This window comes from Musca autumnalis, unplaced genomic scaffold (genome assembly GCF_047663935.1).
Source record: "Musca autumnalis isolate F117 unplaced genomic scaffold, ASM4766393v1 scaffold_2, whole genome shotgun sequence".
Taxonomy (NCBI): Eukaryota; Metazoa; Arthropoda; class Insecta; order Diptera; family Muscidae; genus Musca; species Musca autumnalis.
In genome coordinates this window covers 240,530,240-240,549,706 of record NW_027411755.1, presented here as the reverse complement: position 1 = coordinate 240,549,706, position 19,467 = coordinate 240,530,240, and the positions used below count along the sequence as shown (strand labels likewise).

Sequence of the window (19,467 nt, the reverse complement as noted above, 5' to 3'; positions counted from 1 at the left end):
AGTTAACAGAAAATAAATGTCAAAACTGGTTGGAAGGTGAGTAAATAGAATTGTAGCATGTCTCGCTAGATAGGGGCCATATAACGGCTTTGCGAAAAGAAAAAAACGCTGAAGAAAAACCAGTCGCATTACTGTTGTGATGTCGAGTTATTGTATCTCAATAAAAAGAAGAATAAAACAACAAAAGAGTTGATTAATATTGTTAGTCAATTGATGAGAATTCATGCTGACGTTTGATAATGAGCAGCAAAAGAAATATGGTTATGTGGAGCAAAAATAAAACGGCAGGCAATTAAAATGGTGGCATGGCACAATTACCAGGTAGATGCATCAGCAAACAACTACAACAAAACCGAGTTCAGTACTGTGAAATGTCAAAAATGTTTTACAAAAATAAAGCGATTCACACATTTTTTTCAACAAAATTTTGTTAGGCAGTTATTAATAAACACATTATAACAAAAACCCGTCAAAAATGCACAGTTTTTCTTTTAAATTTTTGTTTTTTAATTTTGTGTTTTCAATTACAACAACTTTTTTGACAGCTCACAGTACATCAGCTGGGCTAATGCGGATACCTGTATGATTGTGCCATGAATGGTGGATAATCGCATAATCCAAATAATCAAACAACAAATTTTTAAAATGGTGAATGGTGAGAAGAAACACTTGCAACGACGCACAAGATAGAGAAGAAAATTAACAATGCGTATGTTGTGTTGGTTCGTTTTATATTTTTTCTTAATATGATTGCTTGACTTTTCTTTGAACACTGGAACTGCTGCCTGAACAACGACAACAACAAAAAACCACATTAAAATAATAATAACAACAACGTCAAACATGACAGCCAGCCTGCCTGCCTGCCAGAGTTTAGCGTCATCGTTTATATTATACTTACTCGTCGTATATATCCACCAAATAGTAGTAGGTAAGTCTCGTTGTTGTCGACGAGCAGCCCATCGTGTTTATATCGGTAAAATATGTGTTTGTTGTTTTTGTTATTATTATAATGCCGAGTGTTTTGGGCTGTTTGCTTGTGCTTGATACACAAACATTCATTACTGTGCGCAAACACACACACAAACAGACAAAACATTTTCGCTATAACTCGGCTAGCTGGTTGGCTGTGTTTGGTGTTGTTGTTGTTGCTGTTTCAATTTGTATTTAAAAGATACACATAATTACAAACCGACTTCTAAAAAACATTTTCTGCCTGGCCATTGTCGTAAATTTCTCGAAGTTTCACCAATGCTTTTGTGAAAATTTGTATTTTATGAATGTTTTTTCATTTTTGTAATGGAGGTTAAGTAAATTTTGCTACTTTATAATTTGTTGTAATTTTACTTACCTTTAAAAATGCTTTTTTTATATAATCATCTGGAATGTTTTTCGATGTTTCACACTTTGAATTATTTACAATGAGATATTATTTTGTTAATGTCAAAAACCTTCAATTGAAGCCACTTTTTCGCAGCAGTGTTTTTTATACGGCGCCATGAATGCATAGGTATGCATTTTGATGCATTCATTCACTGTCATACCTTGTTAAATGTGGCCATTTGCATTTGACATATGAAACGGTCTGGCCACATGGTAAACTTGGTTTAAGAAATCAAACTCATCTTTTTGGGAGAAAACAAACAACGTAGCTAATCAAAAACAAGTGAATAGGTATGTGGTTTGTTCAAAAAGGCACAAATAATTCCATTCTGGCACAACATTTTAACCAACAATGTAATAATAAATCACTCTCTCATATATTAGGTCTGGCTGGTTACTCAAAAGTTTGCAACAATTTGTACAAATTGTTACAAAAAGTTGTCTGTTAACTCACTAGTTCTTTGTTCTTCATTGAACACTTGCATGTTTTTGCGGGAGAAATTTCTTCTAGTAAGAACTTGCAAATAACCAGACACACATAAGCTATGTTCCTTTAGGTGCAAGAATCGTCAAGTTTTACCACTTTTACTTTAGACACCATACAATTCACATAGGAGTTTACAACGTTTACTGCTTTTGCCGGTTTACCATTTTCATAAGTAAAGGAACAGACCAATATTGTCAACCTAATGGCTATTGCTCTGCTCCAGAACTAAAAAGTTTTTACAATTTTTACCACTTTTACACATTTTGCGTTCCCGTACATAAAACTTATATGAAAATCGTTTACGACTTTTACAACTTGTACCACTTTATAAAGTACGGGAACAGGCCATATATTACACCATATGTTTTTCACAGGTATGGCATCAATTGTTTTGTATATTAGTACACCCAAAGTGACAATATACCTGTAAAAAACATAAGATGTTATATAGCCATAACCTGTGGTCATGTGTTCAGTGAGTTGCTAATGAAACGGCCTGGCCACACGTTAAACTAACTCAAAGAAATCACTTTAAACTCATTTTATTTGCAAATAGAATTGTTAAACAAAATCGCAAATGGGACATAAATCAAGGAATTATGTAGCAAAGAGTTTTTTTTACCAAACTTACGCTATTATAGGCCAGATTGTGTCAAAATATGAACCTACATTATGATAATTATTTTCTCTCAGCCACTTGTCGATGTGATATGTGTTCAGTGAGCTATTTATGAAACGACCTGGCCACATGATAAATTAACTTAAAGAAATGGAATAGAAATCAAGTAATTTCTCAAAAATATCCTAGTAAAGGTTATCTTGTGTCAAAATCTCAACGGAAATAATGATAATTGCGTTTTCTCTTCAAAAATCTGTGAATATCAGTTCAAACTTAAACTTTTAAATCTTATCAATGATTTTCTGGAAATAGAAGTGTCGACATTTTGTAATCAATCGTAAGAAAAAGAACAAGTAAGATAGTATCAGTCAGCTGTGATATACCCTCAGCCTTGGACTCCTCTTCGACAGATATATACCCTCAGCCTAAAGAAAAGAAGTAAGGAGGTTTTTGGGCCAATTTTTCATGAAGTATGGACTTGCTCCCGAAAAAATTTGTACCGTCGTAACAGGGTAAAAACGATCCCAGAAGAGTCCTTAAATTGCACTCTTTCCAAACTTCGTATGGGAGGTACCCGGAAGAATGGTCGGATGAAGTCAATATTCGGTATAATCCGAGTCTGTAAGAAATAATACGATGTACAACTTATTGACCAAATCGGTTTCTCCCATCGAGGGTTATCTTACGTACCTACCCAGTTTAGTTGGTGCATAATTAAGTAATAGTTCGTTTACATATAACCGGATTTAATAAACCCATTGGGCTTCGAATGTCTATTTCATTGCCTATATGACAAATCCTCATAAGAATTGTTAACTCGGCAAAAAACTTATAATATAAACAGGCTGTAAGACGATATTTAAACAAGTAAGAACGGCGTTAAGTTCGGCCGGGCCGAACTTGTTATACCCTCCACCACAAGTTGTATTGAAGTAAAATGGAATAATTACTTTCCTTTCGTATATGAAGAAGACTTAATACTAAATTTCAGCAATTTCGGTAAAAAAAAATGTGAGGCACCATTCTATGGGGGCTATTTCAAAACGTCGATCTATACCGACAAATTTCTGACGGAAAGTTTTCAGGCTCAAAGAAGATTAAATACCAAATTTCCTATATTTCGGCAAGAGAATGAGGCTAAAACTTAAAAAATACCGAAAATCAAGAAGTACGCTTCTATGGGGATATAGGAAGACGTGGACATATACTGATAATACTCTTCTGGAATATTTTTTAACTCTTGGAAGACGAAATAACGAATTTCAGCCATTTCGGTTGGATATTGACGTCACAATCTTCAGTATTACGAAAATCGGGAGGTACCGTACTATGGCGGCTATATCGAAACGTGGACCTATACCGACGAATTTTAGTCAGAGAAATGGGGCAATATGATAGCGTGGACATGTACAGACATGTTTCTGGCGAACAGTTTTATATCACATTGACGACTAAATACCAAATTTCAGCCATTTTGGTGGAATATTGAAGATACAACCTTCAAAATACGAAAAATCGGGAGGTACCGTTCTATGGGGGCTATATGAAGGCATGGACCGATACCGACAAAGTTCTGGGGGAAAGTTTTATACCCCTAAAGAAGACTACGTACCAAATTTCAGCCATTTTGGTGGGATAATGAACCTTAAAAATACCGAAAATCGGGAGGTACCGCTCTATGGGGGCTATATCAAAACGTGGACCGATATATCCCATTTTCAATACCAACCATCCTGCAAGTAATAAAAACTTCTGTACCAAATTTTGACTCTATCTTTAAAATTGCGAGCTGTATCTTGATTTCAACAGACAGACAGACGGACAAGGTCAAATCGACATAGAATTTTATGCTGATCAATAATATATATACTTTATAGGGTCTCCGACGAATATTTCGATGTGTTACAAACGGAATGACAAATTTAATTATACCCTCCATATGGTGGAGGGTATAAAAAGTATGTATTAGAGCGGATCGAAGATTAAAACGAAATTATTATATTTTATTTGTGCTTGAAGGTCTTATCAGTTTTTTTATAAGGTTGTAGCTTGTATTTTTTTCCTAAAACTTAGTCCAATGTTGGCCAGTTTGGATCAAAATTTGGAAGCACTGTCGGCACATTGAAACGGCCTGTCTACATGTCGAACTAATTCAAACGCGAGCCGATTGCAATAATTATAAGATAGTCTCATTTATTTATTTCTTTCATAGATTGCAATCTTAACATTCCAAAATAATAGAACGTTTAGATTTAGCGTACAAACAAATCAACAAAATCTAGTAGATTTTTAACAAGAATTTATTTTACGTATGCTCTATGAAAATGACATCTGCAAGCGATGCTGATTTGATGATTTATTTACTATTTCAATTTCCAAAGTGTTGTTTGGAAAAGAATAACAAAGTAATATGTTTCATACGGGCAGATTGACGTTTGGCCTGGCAGTTTTATAATTTACATGGCAATTCGACAAGTGAGAAAGGAGAACTTGTCAAACGGCCATGTAAATCATAAAACGGCCTGGCAACATGTCGAACTACACTAAAAAATCATACCATCATATCAAATAGGTCTGTTCCTTTACTTTTTTCAAATGGCAAAAGTAATAAAAGTTGTGAACTCTTCAATTGTTAGCTTTTCGAAGTAAGGGAATGTTTTTCGAAGTAAGGGAATGCTTTTCGAGTAAAAAGCGTTAAAAAGAAGTTTCTTTCAATTTAGGATTGTAAACTGAATCAACCGTACATGCAAGGATTCTTCGTATAAACGCTTATGGTTTTTAGAACTTTATATGCGTGCATAAGTATACCTTATAATTGATTCAAATTTATTACACATCAGTAATATAAAAAAATTGCAAATACCTCGCATAAATTGCAATTTGTGACTTGAAAGAAAAATAAGAAATAAAATTGGTATACATGCACATCATCATCGTGATGACTGCAGCAACAATTACAAATATAAATTGTGGCGAGGAGGAGGAGGCAGATGAAGATGGTGAAAATTTGATTTTTGCACAAGTGGTGGTAGCAAGTAATAGCTGTTGCAGCAAGAAAATAAAACAACGACGATATGACACGAAAAAGAGATTGACAAACAGAGAAAAAAAAACAACTGAAATCAAGTAACACCTAGTCAGTAACGAAAACTACAACACCAACAACAACGAAGAAAGAGCAACTAAAGTAGCAAAGAAGATATAAAAACCCAGAAATTCAAAATGACAACGGCGACAACTGTAAAAAAGAGCGACACTGTATCACAAAACAATAACTACAGCAACAACAAAAGCCACTATACTAAAAATGCCTGGCTTTGAGGGACAGCAAAAGTAATTGTAATTTATATGCATGTTTGTCCATTTTGTTGTATGTATCTCTACTACTATATAGAGATGATTGTGTACTATTGCCATATTGCACATTTGTATTTTTGATAAAAAAAAGCAAACCTACAAATATTTATTGCTCTTATATCGAGAAACTAAATTCTCATAAAACACCACATTATTTTTCACACACATTCACACCACTCATTAAAAAAAGTCAGTCTACTCTATACACATGTCAAGAAGTGGAAGAAGAAACATTTTGAAGAATAAGTAGCTAGATAGGTATTTATTTAAATATTTTATTGTTTCCATGTCGATTATTAGTGAATGGTGGTGGTAGTGTAGTAGCATCTGTGGTGTTTGCCTTCAACGTTCGTTCATGCTGTTGTTGTTGTTTGTTGCCATTTTTATTGTATCTTTTTTCATAATTATTCACAAATAAATATGGTTTTGTTCGTCGTATTACCTAGCTGAGGTTCTTCTTCTATCTCTCTCCCTCTCAAATTTAAAAATGACGTGGAAAATTAAATGAAAAAAAATATTTTTGCTGCTTATAAATTTTCAATCACTCTACATTCTTTAACTCTAAATGCCTAACAAAATGCAAAATATGATTAAAATAATTACCTATAATAATATTAATTATAGATAATCTTATATTTTTTAACGATAAATATGTTATTTGTTCGGAGTAGTAGTCTGCGTGTCCAATTTTTTTTTTTTTTTTTTTTTTTTTTTGTATAAATTAAATTTTTATAAGTTTTAAGATTGAATCTAGGTACTAGAGTAGTATAGGATAAGCTATTTCCTGTAACATGGATGGTCTTTAAGGCTTGGTTACCCTTATGTGAAATAAATTCAAGTAAATAAAAATCAGCTTGAGCCAGGCTGGGGTTTAAACCGACGTCTTTGAAAAACATATGAAAAAAGTGTTATCACGGCGTGTTAGCGTTCAGAGCCAAACACATAACTTTCAAAGGCAGCGCTAAGCGTTTTGTCATGAAAGCTATACGGGTCGAATGGACAAATAACACATCGCCATAAAAACAAATTGCATTTGAAAGAAGAAAAAGTTTGATGACAGAGAAGCGACTACACAGCCGATATCCTGATTGATGAGCTAGCTGCCAACTAACAGCGAAACTAGTCACATGAATTGGTGGTTCTGTGGGTTCGAATCGTCGACTTTTCTTTTTCACTTGCAAAAATCATGTGTCATTAAGCTCGACTATAACGAGAAAAAAATTTAAATTAAATCACACAATGTTCCGGCATTTCATTCATATTATTGCCGCTAACATCCTCGAAGGCGGAAGGGAGACCTCTCTCATATCAATAAAGGCATTAACATGGGGCCTACTCTTTATAGCCGAGACCAAAAAGCGTGTCTTCGCAGCAAACCAAATGTCATATGTCGAATACATCTGAACAATTTCGGAAGCAAAATCGTTCAGATATCGTCCCGATTTCTGTAGGATTTTTCGTAGGGAAATTCGTTAAGATTTCGTTCCGATTTCGGAGAGAATGTCGAAAGTAAATATCCCTTCGAATATACCAATGTTTTTCTTCCAATTTCGGTCCGAATTCTGGCCGAAGTCGATCCGAATTCGCTCCAACATATCGTTCCGAAATTTTGGCAACCACTTCATACAACTTTCGTTAAGATATCGCTACGATTTCGGTTCCGAAATCGGACGTAGCGTCCGAATTTCGTTACGATATCGGTGCGATTGGTTTGCTGGGTTATGACACCACTTGTAGGAGTGTTTTACATACATGCATATTTTTCCACAACATCCCCGAAGGGACAAGGGAAACTCTCATATCAATGAGTGCACGCCGATTCACATTGGCTCAACGACATGGGACCTACATTATATCGCAGAGTCCGAACGGGGTTATTAGTACACCACTTGTAGAGGAGTTTTTCATGGCTGAAATACTCAGGGGAAATGTCGCCTACATTACATTGAGGGGATATGCCACCGCCAAAAATGTTGATGTTTGATCGGGGATTGAACCGCAGACTTTCAAGGTCCACACAAAAGGTTTCTTTCATATTTGAATTTATTTATTTAGTAAATTTATCTGCGTTGACGGTGAATATCGACGTCGCATGAACCACGAGCTGTATCTGCTATACAACGACATCAATATAGTTAACCCAGATATGCCCATTGCTTGATCGTGATCATTTTAAAAGTATTTTTATATTATTTTAGAAGCAAATGTGAAATAATAACAGTATGTTTATATGTTTTTTAAAAATTTTTTGAAAAAGTGGTTTTTGAGGCCGCTTTTGGACACAGGGTTTTATCATATAACTGGGATTTATGGGACACAAAACATTTGACATATAGTCCAAAGACACCTTTTCGGCATCTAGATAACGTTTTTTCGTAGTAGGCTCCACATCGTGTATGTTTTCGTTATAAAACTACCCAATAATTAATCGGTCATAACGCAAATCATTGTTAAAACTAAGCGATAGGTGGCAACTTCGATGAACTAGACCTCAAAACTCAAAAATAGTAGCTCAAAATAATGGAATCACATAATATCCCAAGAGCCACATATGTGTACTGAGTATATCACCAAAATAAACGGTACTTTGATAAACATAACATATCAAATTAGCAAGAATTTTGTGTGTCCTATATATAGGACGTTGGGCATTTCTGGGTTAAACGTATCGAGATGCAGCGATTGCGTTGGCTAGGCCATATCATAAAAATGAGCGATGATGAACCCGCTAAAAAGGCGTATGAATACATGCCACATGGCGGTGCACGCAGAATTGGCAGGCCAAGGAATAGATGGCGCAAACAAGTGGATGATGAGATGAAAAGGCGCGGTATTCCAGAGTGCAAAGCAACAAATAGAGAGGAATGGAGATCTATTCTTAGTTCGGCCTATAGAACAAATGTTCTGTAATAGGCCAGCTAAGTAAGTAAATTTATCTCCCGGTAATTCGTAAAAAATTTCGTTCCCTTGAATTAATTAACTAAATCAAAAAAGAACAATTATTAAAAAAAGATTGATATTTTTACAATAGATATTTACCAAATTTGATTCAGATGGGCCTATTTGCTTTGATGTTCGACAATCTGTGCTGATAAATCTACCTTGTTTATTGCCTTCCTACTATCTCAACTCTCAATAGCTCACATAATAATATTCCTGTTCCAGAACCTGCAAGAATCTACACATTTGCCTTTACATTTTTGTTAACATACCTATATACAAATAAAATGCTATTCCCTCACACGCGCTGCCACTTTCTGTAACAAAAAAAAAAAAAAGAACACGATTGACATTCTGACACTCGGATATTACAAATGGAAAAGTTAAATAAAATGTAAGAAAAAAATGTATTAATTCACTTTCACTTCACACATTTGTCAACAAAGCAACTTAATTAATCTCATTAAAATTCTGCGAAAAAAAATAACTTTAAAAAAAACAACATCCTTTCCAACATTCTCTTTAACAAAACAGAAAAATACAGCAATTGTATATTAGAGACAGATGTTAAATTTTAACAATAATGTATTATTTACAAACATTTCTATCCACAAAAGAACATTTTTTCTTGTATATACTTTGCACGATAATGCAACTTTCCCCACAAAATGTCATTTGTATTCACTCACAGCCGCTCACTAATATAATTCTCTCTAACAAAGGGAAAACACGATTGTAAATTCAAGTAGCCGTATTTAACATGCGAAAAAAAATTAGAACCAGAAACTTGTAAAATTTATTAAAAATATTTTTATTTACAAATATTTATAATATTTCACCACACGATAACTATTGAATTGATGAAATACTCTGATAACTGCATTTACGTGTATATTGATTGACACAACCAATATATCATTTCCCTTTGACTTGCAGTCTCTCACTCACAAGAGAATAATAACATCATGTCTCTCATGAATTTATGGTTGTAATTAAAATGGATTATTTACCCAGGATTATTGAAAAACCTGGGGTAACTACAGAAAATTATTTAAGAACAACTTTTACAACTATCAAAACAATGTTTGAAGACCTACAAAGCCACCATCTTGTTATAAAAACGGAAAAGAGCATAGTCAGTTTCACAAACAAATCAGCTGTGCGGGCCGGTTTGTTTACATTTTGCCAGCCATACAACAGTTGCAAAAAATAGTACTTGTAGGCCAGTAGGCATACTAATGTATAAAACACAAATGTCAGCGACCTTTTAAGAAGAAGAAATTGCAAATATCGTAGCAATAAGACCCATAGGGCAAACCTGTGACAACATGATTAGCGAGGGGTCTTAACAAAAACAAAATTATACCAAAAATCCATTGCGTGATTTTCCTTGCGCCAGTTATCAGTTTGTTGTAGGTAAAGGTGAGGCATGGGAAAGTGAATGATTGGATGTTGCTATTAATCGGTTTTACATGAATGAAAGAGAGTAATAAAAGATTTTTAATTTCAGTGTAATGTTGGCGACATTTCCCGAGTATCTCACTTATCTACAAGTGGTGTTTTAAGATACGCCGTTCGGCAATCTGTGGTGCATATGTATGACAACATGATGATAAGCAGAGAGGTCCTAACAACGAGCAAAATCCAGAAAGATATTGTGCAATTTTCTTTGCGGCTGTTGTCCGTTTGTTGGAGGGAAAGTTGAGACATGAGAACGTGAATAATTGGATTTTGTATGTATTTATTAGTCGGGTTTACAAGAATTTTAGAAAGTAATAAACGGTTTTTTACTTTCAGCGAAATATTGGCGGCATATCCCGAATAGCTCAGTTATGTAAAAATTTTCCACAAGTCGCGTCTTAAGATACACCGTTTGGTTTGAGAAAAGGCTCCCTTATCCCTTTAATTTGCTTGTTGTGGTGGTACCTATAGCGGCAAAAAATGAGTACAAAATCTTTCAAAGCTCATCTTGATTATACCCTCAGCCTAGCCTTTAGGCTAAAGAGTGTATATATGACCAAAATTGTGCCTCATCGTAATAATGGTTATAGATCCCAAGTATGTTTTGACGAAATCTGTTTAAGACAATTTGGAGTTGAATTAGTCAGTCTGACTGGTGCGCACCATAATTCTCGAAGGTTTAAATCGGTATACTCCTTCCTTTGTGTACCTTTCACAAAAAAAATTTGGAAAAAGTACAGTTTAACGAGTCGAAACGTTTTGACATTTTTGCAACAAGTTATTGCGGGCTCTGCAAAGGCGGCACAATTCCTTTCGGGGACAAGGCCACACTTCCTGAGATAATCGCCCAAAAGCTCCCAGAAAACCTGGAGGCACCAACTACACTGAGCTGTACGAAAGATAACACACAAAGGTCAAACTTTTTTTAATCGCATTTTTACTTACAGACTCGTATAATATCCGAATATTGACTTCATCGGACCACTCGGACCTACGCACACAATATTAGGAAAGAGTGCAGTTTAAGGATTCGTCTGGGATCGTTTTGAAATTTTTGGCAACATGTTGTGTATGCGCCCAAAGTTACAAGGTACAATATTTTTCGGGTGCAAGTCTATACTTCCTGAGAATTTTCCCCAAAACTTAGACGTCAGAAGTATTGTGTTCACTTCTCTTTTTAGGTCCGAAGCTGACTGATATGTACTTTCTTACTTGTTTTAATTTCTTTATGTTAACAAATACCTCTACCTGTTTTGCAAACAAACACTCACACATAAACACAACACTGCTACTGTCATGATAGATGTTTAAATAAAAACTGGAATAAGGTGTCACTGTTAAACTAAACTTAAAACAGAATGAATTAGTGGCAACTACTATGAAGAAACTATAGCTCTGTTCCAGAACTAAAAAGTTTTTACAATTTTTACCACTTTTACACATTTTGCGTTCCCGTACACAAAATTTATATGAAAATCGTTTACGACTTTTACAACTTTTACGACTTTTACCACTTTATAAAGTACGGGAACAGGCCAAATATCTCATCTTACCAACTCCTCAGTTCATGTAGAGAGAACATTAACATAATCCAAAATGGAATTAGTGGTAATAAACGACAAACCTCAATGGCTAAGTCGATTTGTTATTGCTTTTCAAATGATTTGTACCCTTGATTTGTACTTCCAAATGTACCTAAAAGTTGAGCTGGTCATGTTTGCACACGTACATACAGGAACAAATAAGCCGGTAGTAAATGCTGTTACGGTCTCCAGGGTTCTTGAATGAACACAACAAACATGGGAACGCAAGTTTCTGCTTGATCACCCATCAGACACATTACAGAGTGAGAACAAGGTACAGGTGCAGCACAACGAAGAAGAAGAAGCAAATCATTTCATATTTAAATAAAATATGTAATCAATGCAACACCACCAAGTGGGATGGATGGATGTAAAGTAGGTAGAAGATATAAATGCGAGCAATACAATACATTGCAATGCTGTCTGCTTGCAATTGATGAAGATGGGACCAGCAACAACAACCAAGAAGAAATGTTGTTTTGGTGTACATAACTAAAGTACGAAAATTTGCAGCACTGCAATTATCATAAAAATAAGAAGACCAGCAGAAAAAAATAACACACAATGGCACATTAATATTGACATTTCTGTTTTAAAATATAGAAAATGAGGATTGTTATTGAGAAAAACCCAAAAAGGTATTTTAAAAAGAGAATAATCATAGCATACCAACCAATGAATGGCAAACAAAGCAAATCAAGCTTCTAACAATGTTAAAAGTAGTGAGTGGTGGTAGGCTGACAAGAAGCAGGCCAAGAAAACCACGACGATGATGACTACGTCAATTATTTGTATATGCACGACGACGGACGAGAAGAAGAAAAATCGCGGCGTCACAAAAAGACACTTGAAAAGAAAAAAATAATTTTTAATTTTTCTCTATACACATCTAAAACAGCACAGCACCAACAACTGCACATCACACAGGCACACGCACACAAACTTATTGCTCGTTGTTCGCACTCACGCACACTTTTATTATCACACGCTGGCTGGCCTGGCTGAATGCTACTCACAAATATGCAGAGCAGACTATTCCATCCATTATGCAAAAAAAACCAAATACTAAACAAAAAGAACAATTTATCTTTTTTTTGCAAAATTTGTTATTTCGTTTAGAGCCATTCTTTTTTCATTTTATATTTCCATCAACTTGTTTGGCCAACTTCTTGAAGAGTTGAAAAAGCACACAGCCAGAAAAAACACATGCGGCGGGGCTTCAATTTTAGATTTTGACATTTCCTTTTTTCGCTTGTTTCTTTTTCTTTTGTTTCACACACCACAAAACACATTACTCCAAAATATTATTTTTTTGTTTCAATTATTTTCCAGACTATTTATGGTTATTTTTCAAGTATGTATAAATAATTTATTTTGCAAAAAAAAAATGTACACCACCAAACACACCGCTTCGTGTAATTATATCTTTTTTATAATTTCTTTTCCATCATTTGCTCACAAGCAGAGAACGAAGCCGATCGGCTCAAAGACGGCGCACAGCCGCCGCCGACATGTTTCGACAGATCTAAGTCGCCGCCGATGTAAACGACTTTCAACGGCTGTTATTTATAGTCGACTACATCGGCTTAGTCGTTATATTATGGTCAGCATAAAAAATCATGGAATCATTGTTATCAAAAAATAAGAATTTATAAAATATACATGTGATATAAAAAATAGCTAAAAGATTTAAAAAACCATGAAATTAAATTCGGACTAACGTTTTTTCTATAGCAGCCGATTATTTCAGTCGACGTTTCGTAGCCGCTGTGAGTATATCGGCTTAGCCGACGTAGATGTTCTTCGTCGGCTTTAGTCGACTTTTAGCCGCCGCCGAATGTTTTGTATGGCAGCCGCCGCCAGCCGCAAATACCCATCGGCTTCGTTCCCTGCTCACAAGCCCAATTAAACAAGAACAACAACAACAAAAAACATCGAATCACTGTATACACATATTAGAGGTATCGTCGCGTTTTATATTCGTGGGCAAATATAATTGTCGTATGCGGCATTCGTTAATACACTAAAAGACGACGACGAATGGTTATTGTCCGTTTTTTTCGGTATTGTTGTTGTTGCTGCTGTCGCTGGTGCTAATAATCTTTTTCCATTTTTTCTTTCAATTTCTTCTAAGAAAATTTTTCTTCATGTATTTTCCGCAAACTTTAAAAGCCATTTTCAGTATCAATTTTTACTTGTAAACACTTTAATTTTACATCATTTTATTGCTTTTGTTCAATACTTTGAAATTTTTGTATAATTTTGCAGCAATTTTTCTTTTAGTTACGTTTTTTGCAATTTTTGTTCTCATCACTTAAAGATTAAACGCACAACATCAAAGACCTCCTCCATTTTGTTTCAGAAAAGGCCAGAGTTGTATAGGAAGAGAGACAAAACAGGGTTGTATACGGAAAGAGAGAGAGAGAGAAAAACAGGGTTGTATACAGATGTCATCATTTTACAATGAGTGGCAGAATGCAAAACTGGGGCAGGTGGTACTCACTGAAAAATGATAACATTTGATGATTTTAAGCCCCCTGCCACACAATGAAATAAATTTCATGAAATTACTGAAATTATGCGTCCTTAAACGGCGTTTGCACTAGAGCTTTCTGACGGGTTAACCTTCTTTATGAGGATTTATTTGAAATTTGCGCTATGGGATCGGCATTTGATACGCAGTGGGTTTATAAAATCCAGTGAAGTGCAACCGGGTTATTATATTGAGTTCTAGAGTAACTTTTGGTATGTTCTTTTACTTTTGAAAGAGGTGTAAAAGTTGTAAACTGCTGCGTCTGAAGTAAAAGAACGCCTTACGTGTAAAAATTGGTAAAACTTGAAGATTCTTGCACGTAAAGGAACGCTCTGTTCGTTTTATGAAACTGCTGTTTTTCGTGCCAGTTTCAGCGTGTGACATAACAATACGTTTACATTTTCGAAATCAACTCGAATTCGACTGACAATTCCATTGCTTATACGTCAAATGAAATCCCATGGTTTAGATGAGTTTTTATTTGACGTATATGCAAAGGAATTAACAGTTGAAATCCACTTGGCGTGGATTTGTTTAACAACACCCTTCCCAAGGACCATTAAGGCGTGGATTTGTTTAACAACACCCTTCCCAAGGAGCATTAAGGCGTGGATTTGTTTAACAACACCCTTCCCAAGGACCATTAAGGCGTGGATTTGTTTAACAACACCCTTCCCAAGGATCATTAAGGTGTGGATTTTTTAAGCAAGACAATTTTGAAGGACCATTAATTGTTCCACAAACATCCCTGAAGGAACAAGGGAGACTTTTTTCATATCAATGAGTGCACCCCGATTTATATTAGCTCAATGATATGGGGCCTACAGTTTATCGCCGAGTCCAAACGGCGTGCCTAAGACACCACTTTGTAGAGAAGTTTTACATGGCTGAAATACTCAGAAAATGTCGCCAACATTACTGAGGAGTACCGCTGAAAAATGTTTGATGTTGCCTGGCCGGGGAATCGAACCCACGACCTTCAGCGTGCAGGCGCGCGTGCATACCTTTGTACCACGGTGGCACCATTAGTATGTGGATTTTTTGAACGAGACAATTTTTCAAGGACCATTAAGGGGTGGATTTTTTAAACAAGACAATTTTCAAGGACCTTTAAGGTGAACCTAAGACAACTTTCTATAAGTGATTCTTTTGGTGTTTTTTTAAGAACACATTTCTATTAAATTCAGGCTTCCCTAAGAACGCAATCTAATCTTCTATTAAAGTACCTAAATATGTAGAAGTGATCCTCTTTCTTTTATCCTTTTCTAGATTTTCTTCATATTCCATATGAAAACAGTTTGATCTTCTATAAAATACAACTAATCTTCTATAAGAAGATCCATATTTTGTTATTTTAGGCCGCTTCGGATGGACAAAATTAAATAACGAAGAAAAGAGTACATTTAAGTTTGCTAGGAAAGCTTTTTCTTTTTATTTGGTTGTTCTTCGTCTTCGTCATCTTCACTATCACCATTTTGCTCGGAATCAGAACTTTTAGAAAACTTTATTACGTCCTCCTCCTCCTTTTCTGCAATAGTTGGAATTTCATCTTCTTCTTCTTCTCCCTCCGAAGATGAGGAATCTGAGAACACGATTGGACCCGTGGATTTGACAAACATTATAGTTTTACCAATACGTCTGGATTCTGAAATGAAATAAGTTTTTATTACATGTTCATTGGTTAATCTTGAAACTTCAAATCCTAAATCTTACCAGCCCTTAAAAACAATTGCCGACAAAAGCGATCTATGGCACATTTTCCTTGATCTTCAGATAAGCCAAATATAAAGGATCTGTAACGTAATAAAAAATGATTTATAGATAAAATTATAGTTGGACCAAAAAATCTTGTATTTCACATACAAATTAGCTACATCATATGGTCCACGCAGCTCAAATGGATTTGTTGCTCCACTACTTATGATAATACTTTTTGATTTGCCCCTAACAAAATAGTTGTGAGCTACTTTTATAATATCTTTTCGGAAATTCGAATCAACAATCAATGGTGAATATTTAATTTCGAAAAATATTCCCCTTTTCACAGCAACTTGATAGGCTTTACGATTCACATATAAACGGCCACCAGCCTGGGAATCAAAAGTTACAATATCTCCATTGAATGTGGTACAACAGTGCTGCAAGGAATAAAAACAAATTTTATATAGATTATAACCATAAATAACCTGGGAACTTACAGTCAATACAGCATCTGTTTTTGGTTGTCCAGCAACTAAATTATATTTTTTTAAGTTTAAAGAATTGCCCTGGAAAAGACGAAGTAAGATTAGAAGAATAAGAAAACGATTAAGCGCAACTACCAGGATCAACTAAATGGAAAGAGACTATCAGGGTTCAACTGTGTATAGAACCTGAAACCCATGGAATATTACGTTCTTACCATTGCATGCGCTACAGCCACATCCATGTAAATAATTGTTAATCTTTGCAATATTTTCAATTTATTTTTAAATGCCTCTTGCAACCATTTAATGTTTACTGGTTCTGGGAATATATCGGCTGCTCTTTTTACATTCTCCTTTTTGCTATGATCGAAAACTTGTTCAATGGCAATTGTTTTATATCCCACTAAAATGACAAAATGTTTTTTAATGAAATTTTACAAAATATCAAAATATGAACACAACTTACACTCCACCAATTCATTGCATATCTCTTTCATAAGCTTCTCATCTTTGTTATAGGGTATACAAAAATCATAGAAACCCTTTGTTTCCTCCATTTTTCTGTTAAGTCTTCAATAAAAACTTCTGTAAATAATTTGTTTAAATGCTAAAAATGTTGAATATAAACAAAAGCCGGTTTGACACGTGTTTTTGTTTACAATCCAGCAGCTGATTTTGACAACAATTCGTTTCAAAGATAGTTAGGGTTGCCATATATCAGATGATAACAATAGGCCTGTTCTATAAGTTCGCAAGTAAAAAGTATTTGCAAGCACTCATGGTTTAATAAGAAAGGTTAGCCAAAGCTTTATGTCAATTTAAATTTTTTCATTCGAGTATGCCTAAAACTTCAAAACAATATAAACAAACTGTGTATGTGTGTGTGGTGTTTGAATAATATGCCAAACAATTTTAAAAACAATCGAATTCAATGATTTTTAAATTTGTTTTTAGACCATTTGTATGGAAGAAATTGGTAAGATTTGCATCGAAACAAGCAGTTTATCATATTCACAACTCGATTATGTGGAGAAAACTTAACTCTTCATTCATTTTTCGCGTTTTTTATAAAATGCTCAAAAAATGCATTGTAAACAAACCCACTTGTTGCTTTTATTTTGAAGTTTTAGGAATTCAAAAAAAACAAGGGTTCTATAGATTTTTTTCATTTAAATCTACCTCTTTACTTATACCATGCAAGCACTTGCAACTACTTCTCATTTCTCTTTTAAAGCCCCCGGCACATACGGTACGTTGTGCGACGCGTTGCGCGTTGAAAACAACAACCACATGAAAAATGTGTAAGTGATGCCAAGTTTGTTCTTGAAGTTTTCATGTGGTTGTTGTAACACAACGCTCAACGCGCCGTATGTGCCGATGCCTTAAGTGCAGTACCATGGTACAATAATAAAGGTACAACGGCAAAAACAGCTGATTATCACATTAGTTGTCAAAATGTATTATTGTGAATAAAATTACATACAAAAGGTAAACAAGCAATTCACAGTAATGCGTTATTTTGACGTTTGGCGTGGTAAATGGCCCGATTATTGTTATCGATGTAACACCTTCATATTCCACCAGCAACCACAAAACATTTTGTGGTTGCATGATGGATGATATGAAATGAACGGCCACACTAGCAAGCAACCGCAAAGCTGTCATTTAAAACTGACAAGCTTTAATGACCCAGCTTTAATGTATTTATTTTTAGTATAACTGTTTACTTTTTTTAAGATCTTAACAGACAATCGATCCGCATTAGGGATACGCAGTAAAATGCAATAATCGGTTTTTCGATTATACGGTTTTCGTGAAAAACTTAAAACTCGATTTTCGGTTAGTCGATTATTTGAGACTGTACTAAAAGTCGAGTTTCGATTATTCGTTAACCGCGTAAAACCGATCATAATCGAATATAATCGACAATTTTCGTTGATGCAATCTGTGATGTACATATGTACAAAAAAGTACCGTCCATTACGCGGTTTTAGCACACCCAATACGAGTAGTCAAGTACGACTTACGATTAATAGTCGACTACGAATAATAATAGACTACGACTAATGGTCGACTACGAATAATATGGTCTGTTCCAGAACTGCAAGAATCTACTAATTTTTACTATTTTTTTTTTTTTCGATAACATAAAGGAGTAAAAAATAGTAGCTTCTTGCAGGTTCTGGAACAGAGTAATAGTTGACTCCGACTTTCGAGATTAAGAATAATCGATTTTACGGTTTTCGCACAGTCAATAGTCGACTACGATTTTTAGAGATTTTACGGCTAATAACCGATTAATCGATTAACCGAAATCGGTTTTACGTATCCCTAATCCGCATTGTAAAAGTTTGTGCAAATTTGTACAAACTTTGGGTTATCGAACAGACCTATCTAAAAACAAGAAAATCATGGTACAAATACACAGGTAGCCGCATCGGCAATTGTTGGTAACATAAGGTGTCAAAATTTGACATCAGCTGTGTCTGGTTACCCTAAAATTTGTAACAATTTGTACCAATTGTTGCTGGAAGTCGTCTGTTAACACAAAAAACCAGCAAAAGAGAGCGATTCGCGAGAGACATTTTGACAGTTCTTTCACTGAGAGCTTGCAAATTCTTGCTGGACAAATTTCTTCTAGCAAGCACTTGCAAGCTCTTCTTCTTCCTGAAAACAATCAATCAGCCGTTTTTAGTTTTTTGTTGATTTATGTTTGTGAACATTAAAAACAATTTTATTGTGGAAATAACATAGCCTAATTGTATTGTTTTATGGAGAACAAATTTGTAAAGTGGAAAAATACTTTTTTTTCATTTTCTTTTTTATTTTTAATAAAATACAACGTGTTTGCTTCCTTTGTTGGCGGACAAATTGTTCTGTTTTGGCAAGTCAGCTGATTGCTTGCTGGTTTTTGCTGG

At 34.8% G+C, this 19,467-nt stretch overlaps 2 protein-coding genes across 26 annotated transcripts in view; both read right to left on the bottom strand.

Moving 5' to 3' along the window:
• kis (chromodomain helicase DNA binding protein kismet) overlaps positions 1–14,211 on the bottom strand; it is a 179,941-nt gene extending 165,730 nt beyond the window's left edge. For 14 of the 25 annotated variants that reach the window (XM_073971142.1, XM_073971156.1, XM_073971157.1 and 11 more), the window contains exon 1: positions 14,118–14,210. The gene's annotated coding sequence lies outside the window, so the exon portion shown is untranslated. Of the gene's footprint in view, positions 1–13,110; positions 13,296–13,727 lie in introns of those variants that run through there. The other 11 variants (XM_073971143.1, XM_073971144.1, XM_073971146.1 and 8 more) reach the window with 11 other exon arrangements.
• A 1,554-nt stretch (positions 14,212–15,765) lies between these two features.
• Rpp30 (ribonuclease P protein subunit Rpp30) lies at positions 15,766–17,209 on the bottom strand. Its single transcript, XM_073966372.1, has 6 exons — positions 17,016–17,209; positions 16,765–16,952; positions 16,562–16,630; positions 16,227–16,501; positions 16,077–16,156; positions 15,766–16,008 (listed from the first exon to the last, which is right to left on the bottom strand). Exons 1-6 carry the CDS (start codon positions 17,104–17,106, stop codon positions 15,776–15,778), a joined length of 936 nt encoding a protein of 311 aa, XP_073822473.1. The 5' UTR covers positions 17,107–17,209; the 3' UTR covers positions 15,766–15,775.
• Between the last annotated feature and the right edge of the window lie 2,258 nt (positions 17,210–19,467).

What these genes read in the sequence shown, in the direction of transcription:
- Rpp30 (XM_073966372.1), bottom strand. Translation starts at nt 17,106, where the DNA reads ATGGAGGAAACAAAGGGTTTCTATGATTTTTGTATACCCTATAACAAA. An exon ending in ATGCAATGAATTGGTGGAGT is followed by an intron (nt 16,953 to 17,015) that starts GTAAGTTGTGTT and finishes TTGTCATTTTAG; the next exon opens with TGGGATATAAAACAATTGCC. An exon ending in CCATATGATGTAGCTAATTT is followed by an intron (nt 16,157 to 16,226) that starts GTATGTGAAATA and finishes ATTACGTTACAG; the next exon opens with ATCCTTTATATTTGGCTTAT.